Raw genomic sequence first — 15,413 nt, forward strand, 5'->3', positions numbered from 1 at the left:
AAAGCTGTGCATTGTTCAAACAATCTGAATTATAACATAAATATACTTACAGCATGTGCTCCTTGTATGGTCCGTATGAGATTAATTCCTTTCCATACATATATATCTCCATTAAGTGCACCAGAATGTGTCACTTCATCTCTTGCACAGGCTAGGCAGAGTATAGTTTGGAGATCACCAGTCTTGCCAAAAACACCACGCTTTGGTGTCAACGAATTGCCACACAAGCTCCAGAACTGATAGATAAAACATATGGTATAAAAATGGTGTTTATTTTGCCAAAGTCCTGTGAATTTTGCAAACAATGTAATGCAGGGATCAGCAACCTTTGGCAAGCAGCCCGCCAGGGTAAGCCCCCTGGTGGACCGGGCCAGTTTGTTTACCTGCCAAGTCCACAGGTTTGGCCAATCACAGCTCCCACTGGCCACGGTTCACCAATCCAGGCCAATGGGGGCTGAGGGAAGTGACGCAGGCCGAGGGATATGCTGGCCGCCGAGTCCCACAGACCCCCTTTGGCATGGAGCGGCAAACCGCGGCCAGCGGGAGCTGCGATCGGCCGAACCTGCCGACATGGTAGGTAAATAAACCGGCCTGGCCAGCCAGGGGAATTACTCTAACGGGCTGCATGCCAAAGGTTGCCGATCCCTGATGTAGTGCATGCATATTTGAGAGTGAGTGAGAGAGCAATATACTAAAGCCAAAAGACTCAAAGTATTGTACTCTTTTCATTACTCTGGTTCTCCAGAGTGCCACCTGTAGCAATTGTTTTTCAGCTAACCAAAGTGTTTTACTTCCAATAAGCATACTATTTTCATATATTTATGACCTTTTGTGTGAAAGAGTTTCCTGGTATCAGTTTTAAAATAAAGTTCAAATGTCTTTACTGATCAAAATTTCAGTGTTAAGTTCAATATTATTGCTGCTTTGTAATCATTCAAAAGAGTTGTTTCATAATGAAATTATCTGATTTTTTTCATTATGCAATACAGAAAATATCCTTTGTGCTTTAGTGACAACTTTTTAGACCAACAGTAGAAGTGTGATGTTCAGGAGCTAGAGCTATGATTTGCATGTTTCAGCACAAGCAGGTGTATGCAAGATTCATGTTATTCAACATGGAAAATAGGAAGTGCAGTCATTACTTGAACATCTGAAGCCCTCTAAACTGCAAAATTACTCTTTTCTAGGAGGATGTTTCTTTGGCTATGTTAGTTAACATCACAATAGATCTCAACTCAAGTAGTAAGCCAATAAATAATGAAGATTTCTTTTACTGAAAAGTGTGAATGAAAGAGAAAGCACACACTATATGTCAGTTAAGAGGAGATTACAGAAAGAAATTTCCAGTTTCTGTGCATTACCACAACTTGATATGTTTGGATTTGTTTGGGAGGGAGAGTGAAAGGTGTTTATGTGAATAGGGACAAGTGCTGGGAGAGTTTTAATTTTGAGTTAGATATGTGAAGATTTTTAAATTCAGCCAGTGGGCCAATTGGTCTATGCTACAGTTTTTTGGTTTTTTTTTTTAAATATTTTGTAGTAATGCAGACAGAGCTCTGGAAGGGAGCATTTAGATAAATTGAAATAAATTTTAAAAGGACACCTGGAGAACTATTAGTAGCAGTTAGTTGCCCTGTGCTTTGTTTTTTTTTTCTGTCTTTAGGGAAAAACAAGGAAACTGGAGTGAACACATTTTCATTAAAGTGATATTGTATGCAGATCTCTCAGTCTTGAGTTTCACAGGACTGTACCATTTTCCCCTCAAAGTCCCTTATCCCAGTTGAAGCAGAACATTTCCTATATTTACTTTGCCATGAGCCCCCAGTTTGAGAAGGAAGCCAAACTGAGTGGCATTGTGATCTGGCATATGGAGTTGCATTGCCACTGAGGTTTGGCCTGGCCATCCCTCTGCCTGCCTATGAAGGGGCAGAAAGGCCAAATCTGAACTGTGCAGTGTCCCTCTTTAGCCATTTGAAATATTAGGAAATATGTTATGATTAAAAATGCGAACACAAAACCCGTCAACCAGTGTAACAGTTAAGGGAATATTAACAAGGTTAATACATACAAACTAAGTGTAATGTTGTTAACATTGTTATTTGAACCTTAACTTCCTCTATGGGATGATCTCCTCAGCTGGACTACATCTTCCATTATACAAACACCCACCTCCTTTCCCCTTCTCTTTTTGTGAATCCAGCCCTTTTAAAATGCCTGAAACAAAATATTTTGGGTCATACTACACGTTTCTTTGACCTGAAATAGATTTTAATTGATCTCCCAAAATGTTTCACAATTTTTGGATTTGGACCAAACCAGCCCCCTGCTTTTTTTGGAATTACTAGCAAACTGAAAAATAAGTTATTTACCCAGCTCTAGTACTTATTGACCACTCCGTAACCAAAGATCTTGGCAGGTACTAGGTCTGCAAATACAGTATCCTCAGAGCTGGAGTTACAGGATAACTATTGGCCCACTCTCTTGCTCTATCCTTCCTTTTCCTGGTATGGAATGCAGAGCAGTGGCCATACAGGCTGCCTCACCTTGTACTTTCCTGAAAAATCCTGCTTACTTTTTCTATGCACATAAATATGCAGTAGAGTGCTCAGGAACTGCTGTGCCAATTTTGTAACCCTGTGCTGAATGTCATGTAGCATTTTATTTCATTCACCGCAAACAGGTAACACAAACTGGCTCAAGAGATGATCCATCATTTTCCCTATAGCTCTTTGTACTAATTTAGACTCTTAATCATTGTTTTTCTTGCTCACAACCTGCTAAAAATTCTCAATAAAGGCCATTAGTAGAAGGATTATAGCAGTTACCTAAAAAAAGATTTTCATATTTCCAGTAGTTATTGAGAAATAACCATACACTGATTATGCAAATCCCTGCACTTGAACTCTGATTGGTTAATTATAGCAGTACAGAGATTCACATACTATATTACCTGAGAAATAACAGTACAGTCATTGTACAGATTAGGCACCCACAAACAATATGAGAGCAGAGAATAACATATATGAGAAAAGCAATTCCACAAACTCTTGTCATTTCAATTGATTTAGGAAATTCTATTTAATAATATAACAATTTGCATTCTCCAGTCAAATACCTAGTCAATATGAAGTCTATCCAGAGATGTAGATCATTATATAATGATTCCTAGCATGAGAAATAATTGTTGATGTTAAAAAGGAACATCATTTTTAAAAAGTCTGACCTCTTGCCTAATCAGGATGCTATTCAAAGTCTTGGGTTAGGATTTTTTATTTAAATAACGAATGACCAAATAGCTGCAGCCTAGTTGTTGAAGATGCTTAGAATATGATTTAATTAAAACGGATTTTGTTAATTATAAGTTGCTAAAGGAAACTAATTTTTTTAAAATAAACAAATAGGTTACTTCAGCAATCTGAGCCATTTTAATTATACAACTGTTTTTGGTAAAAGATAGGAGGACTAATTTGCCAGTGTTGCACTATGTATTGAAGTGGCAGAAAGTTAAGTAGTAATCAAGCTAATGGAAGTTTTTAAACTACATGATAAACAGTATGTTAAATCAAAGTTGTATGCAATCTAGCTGACACACTGAACATTTTTGCCAACAAAGCAATAATAGTTTAATCCCCACATTCACTCTTTCCAAGCAACATAAATTTTCCCATCTGTCAATGATAAAAAATATTTTTTTAAAAAAAGTACTCCCAGAGATCTTTGTAAACAAATGGCTATAAGGAATTTCAATGGCCACTCCTCATTTTTAGTGTAAATTAGGGATCAAATTGGGGCATACACAGGGATATTTCCCATTTCCCCCAGTCACCCCGCAGCCACCAATTTGTGCTCCAGAATCTCAGCTTTTCTATTTAAAGTTGCTCCCTCAATACATTTTGAAAGAGAAGGGTCCCTGAAGAGGAGGCAGGGTAGAAGCTTGGCCGTGACCATAACTGAATGGAATAATCTCTGGTGACTATAAGACCCACTAGTTCAAAACAATTCCAGTGAATGTTTGGAAGGAGGATGGACAGACAGACAGTTGCTAAAGATGGATGAGAAGGGTAGTAACCTAGGATCAAGATCAGTACGGGCTTTTAAGATGACCACCACACTTGCTGCTTATTGGTGGACACAGAAGGTATTTGAAGAGAAGAAGGATGAGCCCCATTGTGTGAGAAGGGGTTATTCACCTTGTGCAGTAACTGTGGTTCTTTGAGATGTGTCCCCCTATGGGTGCTCCACTGTAGATGTATCCGCATCCTTGCGCCTCAGATTGGAGATTTCAGCTAGCAGTGTCCATTCGGCCTGCACATGTGCTCTCCCTGTCTCATGCCTTGCCTCAAGGCTATCCAGTGCTGCACAAGTTAACCATCCTCAGTGTCTTCTCTATTGCACAGCCTCTTATTAAAAGCTCACAAATAGAAGGGAAGGCTGTGAAGCACCCATAGGGGCACAGATCTCGAAGAACCATAGTAACTGTGTAAGATGAGTAACCGCTTCTTCTTTGAGTAATGTCCCTATGGGTGTTCCACTGTAGGTGACTGTACAGCAGAACCCCGATGGAGCTTTGGAGTCAAGTCTAATATTGATGCCAATACAGTGTAGCCAAACATGGCATCTGATGCTGAGACATGAGTGACTGCCCAATGTTCTGCAAAAGTTGCTGCTCTGCATATATTTTTGATGGGAACGTTTTTGACAGAAGTGGAAACAGATCTTGTAGAATGAATATGAACTCCAGATGGAGGTTGAAGATTGTGAGTACAATAGCAATAGTAATGAAGATCGATATCCCTCTAAAGAGTCTTTCTTTCAAAACTGAGGATCCTTTAGACCTCTCTGAAATGGAAAGGAATAGTTTAGGAGATTTTCTGAAAATTTTTTGTTATATCCAAATAGAATGCCAATGCACTCCTGATGTCAAGTATATGCAATATTGCTTCTCTCTTGTCATGGTGCAGCTTTGGGAAGAAGGTTGGGAGGTGAATAAGTTGGTTTATGTAGAAGGCAGAGGATAGTTTCATGAGGAACTTGGAGTGTGTTCTCAGTGCAAACTGATCTCTTAAATCACCACCACCACCACTGCTGGTTGTGCCATTAGCGTGCCTATTTCCCCAATTCTTCAAGCCAAGGTGATGGCTACTAGGAATGCTGTTTTCATAGATAGATGTGTAAGTGAGAATATGGCCAGGGGTTCAAAAGGAGACTTTGTAAGACAGTTAAGGTTCAGGTTAAAAATTTCATGTTGGTGTCAGGCATGACTATTAGCTGTCAGGAACAGTATCCCCGATAATGTCATGGTTAACCTGGTGGCTGAACTTTGTGACTTTGTCCTCACAACTATAACCTGTTCACATTTGGGGACAATGTATACCTTCAAATCAGCGGCACTGCAATGGGTACCCGCATGGCCCACAGTATGCCAACATTTTTATGGCTGACTTAGAACAACGCTTCCTCAGCTCTCGTCCCCTAATGCCCCTACTCTACTTGCGCTACATTGATGACATCTTCATCATCTGGACCCATGGAAAAGAAGCCCTTGAGGAATTCCACCAGGATTTCAACAATTTCCATCCCACCATCAACCTCAGCCTGGACCAGTCCACACAAGAGATCCACTTCCTGGACACTACGGTGCTAATAAGCGATGCTCACATAACCACCACCTTATACCGGAAACCTACTGACCGCTATTCCTACCTACATGCCTCCAGCTTTCACCCCACCACACGATCCATTGTCTACAGCCAAGCTCTACGATACAACCGCATTTGCTCCAACCCCTTAGACAGAGACAAACACCTACAAGATCTCTATCAAGCATTCTTACAACTACAATACCCACCTGCTGAAGTGAAGAAACAGATTGACAGTGCCAGAAGAGTACCCAGAAGTCACCTACTACAGGACAGGCCCAACAAAGAAAATAACAGAACGTTCTTAGCTGTCACCTTCAGCCCCCAACTAAAATCTCTCCAACGCATCATCAAGGATCTACAACCTATCCTGAAGGACAACCCATCACTCTCACAGATCTTGGGAGACAGGCCAGTCCTTGCTTACAGACAGTCCCCCAACCTGAAGCAAATACTCACCAGCAACCACACAACAAAACCACTAACCCAGGAACCTATCCTTTCAACAAAGCCTATTGCCAAGTCTGTTCACATATCTATTCAGGGGACATCATCATAGGGCCTAATTACATCAGCCACACTATCAGAGGCTCGTTCACCTGCACATTTACCAATGTGATATATTCCATCATCTGAAAGCAATGCCGCTCTGCCATGTACATTGGTCAAACTGGACAGTCTCTACGTAAAAGAATAAATGGACATAAATCAGACGTCAAGAATAATAACATTCAAAAACCAGTTGGAGCACACTTCAGTCTCTGGTCACTCGATTACAGACCTAAGAGTGGCTATTCTTCAACAAAAAAAAAACTTCAAAAACAGACTCCAATGAGAGACTGCTGAATTGGAATTAATTTGCAAACTGGATACACTTAACTTAGGCTTGAATAGAGACTGGGAGTGGATGGGTCATTACACAAAGTAAAACTATTTCCCCATTTACTTCACCCCCACCCCCCATTTTTTCCTCAGACATTCTTGTCAACTGCTGGATATGGCCCACCTTGATTATCATCACAAAAGGTTTTCTTCCTTCCCCCCCACCACTCCTGCTGGTAATAGCACATCTTAAGTGATCACTCTCCTTACAGTGTGTATGATAAAACCCATTGTTTCATGTTGTGTGTGTGTGTGTGTGTGTGTGTGTGTGTGTGTGTGTGTGTGTGTGTGTGTGTGTGTGTGTGTGTGTGTGTGTGTGTGTGTGTGTGTGTGTGTGTATAAATCTCCCCACTGTATTTTCCACTGAATGCATCCGATGAAGTGAGCTGTAGCTTACGAAAGCTTATGCTCAAATAAATTTGTTAGTCTCTAAGGTGCCACAAGTACTCCTTTCCTTTTTTCAGACCCTTAAGGAAGCTTTTTGTTGTAGGATGAATGATTACAGAGTAGCTGTCTATCTTATGAGGAAAGGCGGTTATGGCTGCGAGATATACCTTTACTGAGTTTTGAGATAATCCTCACCTTTTTAGATCTAGGATGTAGTCTAGTACCAGTGGGAGAGAAAGGACGTTGGCGTAAAATGTTTTGAGTCACACCAGATTTGGAATCTTTTCCTCTTCTGGATTATACTTGTGACAAGTTGATGTTTTTCTGCTATGTAATAGCACCTCTTTAACATCCTATGAACAGGACATCTCTGTGCTTTCAAACCATCAAGAAGCCATGCCTTGAGTCGGACAACTTGCAAGTTGGGGTGGTGGATCTGTCTGGCATTCTGAAAGTGGAGGTGGGGAAGGAGCTGGAGTTTGACTGGAAGATGAATTAATGATACAGGAACCATGCCTATCTTGGCCACATGTGGACTATAAGAATAACCTTTGCTCTTTCTTTTCTTATCTTGGGCAGGATTTTCAATGAGAGGAATTGGAGAGAAGGCGTAAAGGAGACCCATATTCCAGTGAAAGAGGAAGGTGTCTCCGAGCAAATGATGCCACAGTCCAGCTCTGGACCAGTACTGGAAACATTTATTGGTTTTGGCTGTCGCAAATGTGTCTATTTTTGGGACTCCCCAATGCCTAAATATGTTTTGGAGAACAATGAAGTCCATTTCCCATATGTGTTCCTCCAAAAATGTCCTGCTGAGGACGTCCGCTATGGTATTCTGTATACCCAGAAGTTAGGCAGATGATATGTTGATGCTGTGCTGAATGCACCAATTCCATTGCTTCATTGCCTCTGCACAAAATCGCTCTGACAATTTATGTAGAACATATATACTATGTTGCCTGTCTTAACCTTTATGTTTGCCTTTGTTCAATGATAGGAAATGTGAACAGGCAATAATGACCACTCTGAGCTCCAACAGATTGACACGCAGTGTTGATTCCAAGGGGGACCATTTGCTTGAACCATGTGGTCATCTAGATGAGGTCCCCGGCCCAGTAAAGATGTGTCTGTTGTCAGTTCCAATATTGGAGGTGGCTGAGTGAAGGGGACCCCGCACAGATATGCTGTGGATCTTTCCACCCTTTGAGAGAGTCTTTGATTATCAAGGACATTAACAGTGGTTTGTTAAGTCTGTCTGGTGCGTATATCATTTTGAGCCATGCCTTAAGGCAACACAGGGGGAGCCTTGCACGAGTTATTACAAGGTGCCTATTGCCATGTGCCCCAGTAATTGAAGGCAATTCCTGGCCAAGGTCTGGGGGCTGATTTGGACGGTGTGGATTAAGACTGTTACAGTGTTGAACCTTTGACAGGTTTCAGAGTAGCAGCCGTGTTAGTCTGTATCCGCAAAAAGAACAGGAGTACTTGTGGCACCTTAGAGACTAACAAATTTATTTGAGCATAAGCTTTCGTGGGCTACAGCATAGAATGGAACATATAGTAAGATATATATAGATATACACACACACACACACACACGCACGCACACACATACAGATAAGTTGGAAGTTACCATACAAACTGTGAGAGGCTAATTAGTTAAGATGAGCTATTATCAGCAGGAGAAAAAAAATTTCTGTAGTGATGATCAGGATGGCCCATTTAGACAGTTGACAAGAAGATGTGAGGATACTTAACATGGGGAAAAAAATTCAATATGTGTAATGACCCACCCACTTCCAGTCTCTATTCAAACCCAAGTTAATAGTATCTAGTTTGCATATTAATTCAAGCTCAACAGTTTTTCATTGGAGTCTGTTTTTGAAGCTTTTCTGTTACAAAATTGTCACCCTTAAATCTTTTACTGAGTGGCCACAGAGGTTGAAGTGTTCTCCTACCAGTTTTTGAAATTTATGATTCCTGATGTCAGATTTGTGTCCATTTATTCTTTTGTGTAGAGACTGTCCAGTTTGGCCAATGTACATGGCAGAGGGACATTGCTGGCACATGATGGCATCTATCACATTGATAAATGTGCAGGTGAACAAGCCTCTGATGGCGTGGCTAATGTAATTAGGTTCTATGATGGTATCATTTGAATAAATATGTGGACAGAGTTGGCATCGGGCTTTGTTGCAAGGATAGGTTCCTGGGTTAGTGTTTTTGTTGTGTGGTGTGTGGTTGCTGAAGACTATTTGCTTCAGGTTGGGGGGCTGTCTGTAAGCGAGGACTGGTCTGTCTCCCAAGATCTGTGAGAGTGAGGGATCATTTTTCAGGATAGATTGTAGATCTTTGATGATGTGCCGGAGGCTGAAGGTGACAGCTAGTGGCGTTCTGTTATTTTCTTTGTTGGGCCTGTCCTGTAGACCGGACAGTCTACGCAAAAGAATAAATGGACACAAATCATTAAATCACACAAATCACAGTGGCTGGGTCATTACACGTATTGAATCTATTTCCTTAAGTTAAGTATCCTCACACCTTCTTGTCAACTGTCTAAATGGGCCGTCTTGATTATCACTACAAAAGTTTTTTTCTCCTGCTGATAATAGCTCATCTTAACTAATTAGTCTCTCACAGTTTGTATGGTAACTTCCAACTTCTCTGTATCTATCTATCTATCTTCTTACTATATGTTCCATTCTATGCATCCGATGAAGTGGGTTGTAGCCCACGAAAGCTTATGCTCTAATAAATTTCTTAGTCTCTAAGATTCCACAAGTACTCCTGTTCTTTTTAGTGTTGAACCTGTGTAGCGGGAGGAAGGCTTTGGCCTTTACTGCATCTAGATATGCACCTATGAATTCTAGATGTTGCACTGGAGTCAGTCGATTTTTGAGTGTTCAGTTGTAATCCCAACTCCATAAATAATCTACAGCAGTGTTTCTCAACCTGTGGCCCAATCAATATACAGCTGTGGCCCATGTGACATCCTCAGGGCCATACAGGTAGTATGTGTGTTACATGAGTCACATCCATCCAATATATACATATATGCATATGCACCCCACAATGGTAAATAGGTTGAGAAGAACTGATATATAGTCTTTTGCAAGGCTGATAGGGCATCAAACAAACAATTATACCTTGAGTAGGCAGTCATCTAGATACAGATATATCATGATTTCTAATTTGCAAAGACATGCCGCTACCAGAGATAGGACCTTCAAGATGCGGACAATAGGCTGAATGGAAGTACCCTGTATTTAATATGGTCTTGACCAAAGCTGAATATCAGGAAATTTCTGTGGAATGGTTGGATCTTGATATGAAAATAAGCATTTTGTAGATCAAGGGCCGAGAACCAGTCTCTCTAGTCCAGATATGAAATTACTGCTGCTAATTTAACCATCTTTAATCTTTGTGCCTTCACGTATTTGTTGAGCGATCTCAGATCCAGAATAGGTCTCCAGCCTTTATTCTTTTTCAGTATCAGGAAGTATTTGTCATATACTTTCCGTCTGTGATGATTATGAACTTGTTCTATAGCACTGGGGTTTGGCATGGTATATTTGCTGATGTAACACACTCGTGAGAAGGATCCTTGAAGAGGCTATGTATCGAAACTGATGTTTCAACGTTGAAGGCTGTGCAGGTGAGGTTTGGGGTACTGCCGGCCTTTGTTTTTGTATCCGTTGTCTCTTCCAATGAGGTTCATAGTTTCTCTGGTGTGGACGGAACTGGGCAGGTCAGGATCTTTGTGATGTCTGAGATTTGCTGTACTTCCATGTCTGTGCAGGTATGTAGATCCCCAGGGAATGCAACATGGCTCTTGAGTAGTTTGGTGCATGGAGGGAATCATCTGTTTTTTCCATGAAGAGTTTGGATCTTTCGAATGGAAGGTCCTCCTCAGTCATTTGGACTTCTCTTGGGAGGCTGGAAAAGTGAAGTCACAAAGCTCTCCTGAGAAGCTGTATCAGCAGTGTCTAATGAAGTCTGTAATGATGTACTTACCAGAAGCTGGCCCTCAGCAATGATGAGTTGGAACTGCACTCTTTGATCATTTGGGAGATGTTCAATAAAGGTGCTGAATTTTCAATAATTGATGTAGTTATATGTCACCATCAGGGCCTGATAATTAGCAATCCTAAACTTGCTGATGAGTAAGATTTCCTGCCAAATAAATCCATTCTTTTCCAGTCCTTGTGATAGCATGTTGATTTAGCACAGGGATTGGCAACCTTTGGCACGCGGCCCATCAGGAAAAGCTGATGGTGGGCCAGGATGGTTTGTTTACCTGCAGTGTTCGCAGGTTCAGCCAATCGCACTGGCCGCGGTTCACCATTCCAGGCCAATGGGGGCTGTGGGAGAAGGCGCAGGCCGAGGGATGTACTCGAAGAAATGTGGCTTTTTCTTTGGCAGCACAATGAAGCTTTGGTAAACCTGCTGAGAGATACTCTGGCAATACTCACCTTCCACTGACAAAGTGGAAGGGTTTCCTCTTGTTAGTGGTATGTAGACCCTAAATAGAACAGCATGCCTCTGGAATCTTTGAGGGAGTATGGGGAGTCATCAGTCCAGATTACAGGCCTCAGTGACAGGGAACATGGTGCAGTGTTCAACAATGACAAAAATGTGGGTAGTGGGAAAAGATTTAGAGGGGAAAAATGCAAGAGTTTCTCTTTTATTTATTTGAGTTCCCTGTGTTTCTCTATAATGTAAGAAATGCTTCTCCATGCATTTCTTAACTGTAGGCTGTTAGAAGTCATTGATTGCTCCAAGAAAACAATAGAATCTTGAGTGTACGGACTCACCTCAAAATTACATTTTGTATACCCTGCCTGCTGCACTTTGATGTAGTTGCCTGTCCCAAGCCTGGACAAAATGAGGAGGTTTGAGCTCAAATCAAACCACCTAACCATGTTAAAAAAAAAACACAACTAATTGGTTATAGAAAATGGAGCCAAGCTACCATTCTGGTAAATATGGTTGCTCAGTAGAGAATACTGCCATCCCCTCATGCTACATGAAAATTCCTGGTAAAAGCCAGTCTCTGGAAGACAGAACCCCCAAACGTTTGATGCTGACAGCAAGAAAACACTTCAAAGCTCTCACAGATCATGACGGAGATGAACAACTATGAAATTGAAATCTTGAGCATCAGTCAGAGCAGACTGACAGGTGTGGATAAGAAGCACTCCAAGCAAGAGAAGAAACATCTCATCTATGCAGGTCTTAGTGACAATGCATGCTTCGCAGGAGTAGCACTCAATATAAGAGATTCTATAGAAAAATCGCTTTTCAACTGGGAACCTATCAACTAACACATCATATGTGCAAGGCTCCAAATCAGATTCTTAAACATGTCTATAATATGATGCTATGCTCTGACACAGGAACATAGTGATGAGGATAAAGATAAGTACTATAATTGACTCCAAATGTGATTGACAGAATACCAAAACATGATCTACTCATTCTGATGGCTAAAGTACAATGTGATAACCAAGGAATGGAAAGTTCAGTGGGAAAGTGTGTATTGGGAATCATTAAACCCAAATGGTGAGAGATTAATTTAATTGTGCATGGTGTCCAACCCAGTTCTTGCAAGCACCCTGTTCCCTCATAACAACATACATAGAGAAACATAGAATTCACCAGTTGGCAAAACAAAAAAACAAAATAAAAAAAACCCAAATCAATCACATCTGCTTTAGCTCAAGATACAGGTCATCTATCCAAAAATCCAAGGGCATCTCGAGCAGCAGTTGCCAACAGCTTTTCCAAACTGAATTTAAATCTGAGAAAGCTCAACTTTAAACAGAAAGCAGCAAAGAAAATCCGCAGTACAGAACTGAAAACAAAAAAAGAAGTACTGTGAGAAACTCCAACTTCAACTAAGTAACAGATTTGAGGCACTCCCAGAGGCAGAGGAAGACAAGGCAACAACTGGACCTAAAGAAAGTGGGCAGTGCTCAGTGACAATGTGATTCAACCAGCAGCAGTTGTAGTTGGATATCAACATAAACAAAGCAAGAATTAGATAAGCCAAGAGATACAGCATCTTATTGATCAAAGAAAAGCACTGAAAGGAAAACTCCTGAATGCTAAGATCAATGAAATATTGGAAAAAGCAAAAGGAGTACAAGAAAACAGATAAAGCAGTGAAAAGCAATGCAAGGAAAAAGAAACAGCATTATGTTTAAGACTTAGCAGCTGAAGCTGCTGTTATGAAAGGAAACCTTAAAGTCGTTTAACTTGTAACTACAACCCTGTGTGGAAACTTCAAAACAGGAAATGGAACAATAAAAAATAAAGAGGGAAAATGCTTACAACTGAGGTAGAACAGAACAACAGATGGGCACAGCATTTTAAATAAATCCTCAACAGACCAAGCCATACCTCAGGACCAGAATTCAATGAAACATTTAAACCTGACCAACTTGATATCAACATCGTTCCCACAGAGATGTCAGAAGTACAGGCTACAGTCAAGAAGCTCAAAAACAACAGAGCAGAGGGAGATGATCAAATCACAGCAGAAATGCACTTTACACTACAACCCTAACCAAACTGGCAGAGCTGTTTAATGAGGAAAGAGACCACTCCTAACCAGTGGAAACATGGAATAATTCTCAGAATACTCAAAAATGGTGTTTTTACTGACTAACGACTGGAGAGGAGTCAATACTCTCTGTAGCAGGAAAAGTCTTCTATAGTGTGAGACTATACAGGATGAAAGAGGCAGTGGATGCAAAGCTTAGGGAAGAAGCATCTGGATTCAAGTCGAAGAGATCCTGTGTAGATCAGATATTCTCACTAAGGACTATCAGAAAAATGCATACAATGGCAGGCTCCCCTTATTATCAATTTAGTCTAATTTCAAAAGGCATTTAACAGACTGCATTGGCATACATTGTGGAATATTCTTCAGTTTTATGAAATTCCAGATAAAGTTGTCATCGTCAAGACTAAATACATTGATGCAAACAACGCTGTAAGGATAATCAACCAGACAACACAACGGTTCAACATGGACACTAGCATTATTGTTTGGGATTGCCATAGATTGGATAATTAAGAAGCGCATTAGCAACACAAACACTGACATAGTATGGGTAGATGGCAAATGCCTGCTTACAAGGCCTAGATTTTGCTGATGATATCACTCTATTGAGTGACACCTCCAAAAAGCTACAAAGAAAGACAGACACGTTGGCAAAAATATCAGGCCAAGCAGGACTCACAAACAAATGTCCTTGAAACCCTAGTGTCAAGCAACAAAAACATATCAGAAGGCAGAAACAAAGACAGTTGAACAGTTCATTTACCTGAGCAGCACCATATTAGCTAACAGAGATTTTGTGAAATAAGTGATATCAAGGATAGGAAACGCATCCACAGCATTCACTAAAAACTCAACAACCTATGGAAATCAAAGATACACAGTACCAAAACAAAACTGAATTTTCAACTCAAATGTAATCTCAGTGCTAACATACAGCTGAAAGAGCTGGAGATCTTAAAATGTTTTAGATGCTTATGAAAATAAATGCCTACGAAAGATTCTGGGCATTGGATAGAGAGACTTTATCAACGATGAAGAGATTTGAGAAATCATCAACCAGCAGCTTATCTCCACTAGAATTAGAAGGAAATGTTGGACATATTTGGGGCATGCCAACATACAGACTCCCAAGTAAAGCTCTCAGGTGGAAACCAGCTGGTGGGAAGAAACAAGGGCACCCCAGAGAACCACCACCCTTAGCAGGGAGGACAGAACAGTCAGTCAATCTCAACACCATAGAGCAGATGGAAGCAGCAGATAATGACAGAGATGGATGGAAGAGACTAGTTTCTGCCCTGTATGCCAACATCAGCAAAAGTAGGATGTAGTAAAAAATCATCATCATCACCACCACCACTACTTACTTAGGATCTCCAAACAGTATATTTTATAATACTTTATTTTTAATTAACTTCAGTGTATCTTGTGGAAGAACTCTCATGTCCTTTTAAAAAAAGAAACTGCACTAGCAGTTGTCTAATTACAAATAATGTTCTTTTTCCAATTTACATGTTCAATTTATATTAAGCAGCAACTGAATCTAATATAGTCTATTAATAGAAAAGTTATCAGAATATCTCATGAGAAATAATATTTTTGTTTGTAATTTATTAGTAAGATTCTGAATACAAGCCTCCTATCTAAATTAAATATGAAAGTATAGAATCATAGAATATCAGGGTTGGAAGGAACCTCAGGAGGTCATCTAGTCCAACCCCCTGCTCAAAGCAGAACCAATCCCCAATTTCTGTCCCAGATCCCTAAATGGCCCCCTCAAGGATTGAACTCACAACCCTGGATTTAGCAGGCCAATGCCCAAACCACTGAGCTATCCCTCCCCCCCCTTTAGATTCCATAATTACTTGTTTTACCAAAAAAAAAGTGATAGTAAATATAACTCAACATATTTATATAAGAAAAGAGTAAATTTAGTACAG

At 40.5% G+C, this 15,413-nt stretch overlaps 1 protein-coding gene across 3 annotated transcripts in view; it reads right to left on the bottom strand.

The window, feature by feature from the left end:
* The window catches only part of EML5 (EMAP like 5), a 326,380-nt gene that overhangs the window by 239,477 nt on the left and 71,490 nt on the right, over positions 1-15,413 (bottom strand). For all 3 annotated transcript variants that reach the window (XM_038404486.2, XM_038404485.2, XM_043517737.1), the window contains exon 5: positions 51-236. In XM_038404486.2, coding sequence (XP_038260414.1) covers positions 51-236 — 186 coding nt within the window. The remainder of the gene's footprint in view (positions 1-50; positions 237-15,413) is intronic.

Source organism: Dermochelys coriacea, chromosome 6 (genome assembly GCF_009764565.3).
Source record: "Dermochelys coriacea isolate rDerCor1 chromosome 6, rDerCor1.pri.v4, whole genome shotgun sequence".
Lineage (NCBI taxonomy): Eukaryota > Metazoa > Chordata > Testudines > Dermochelyidae > Dermochelys > Dermochelys coriacea.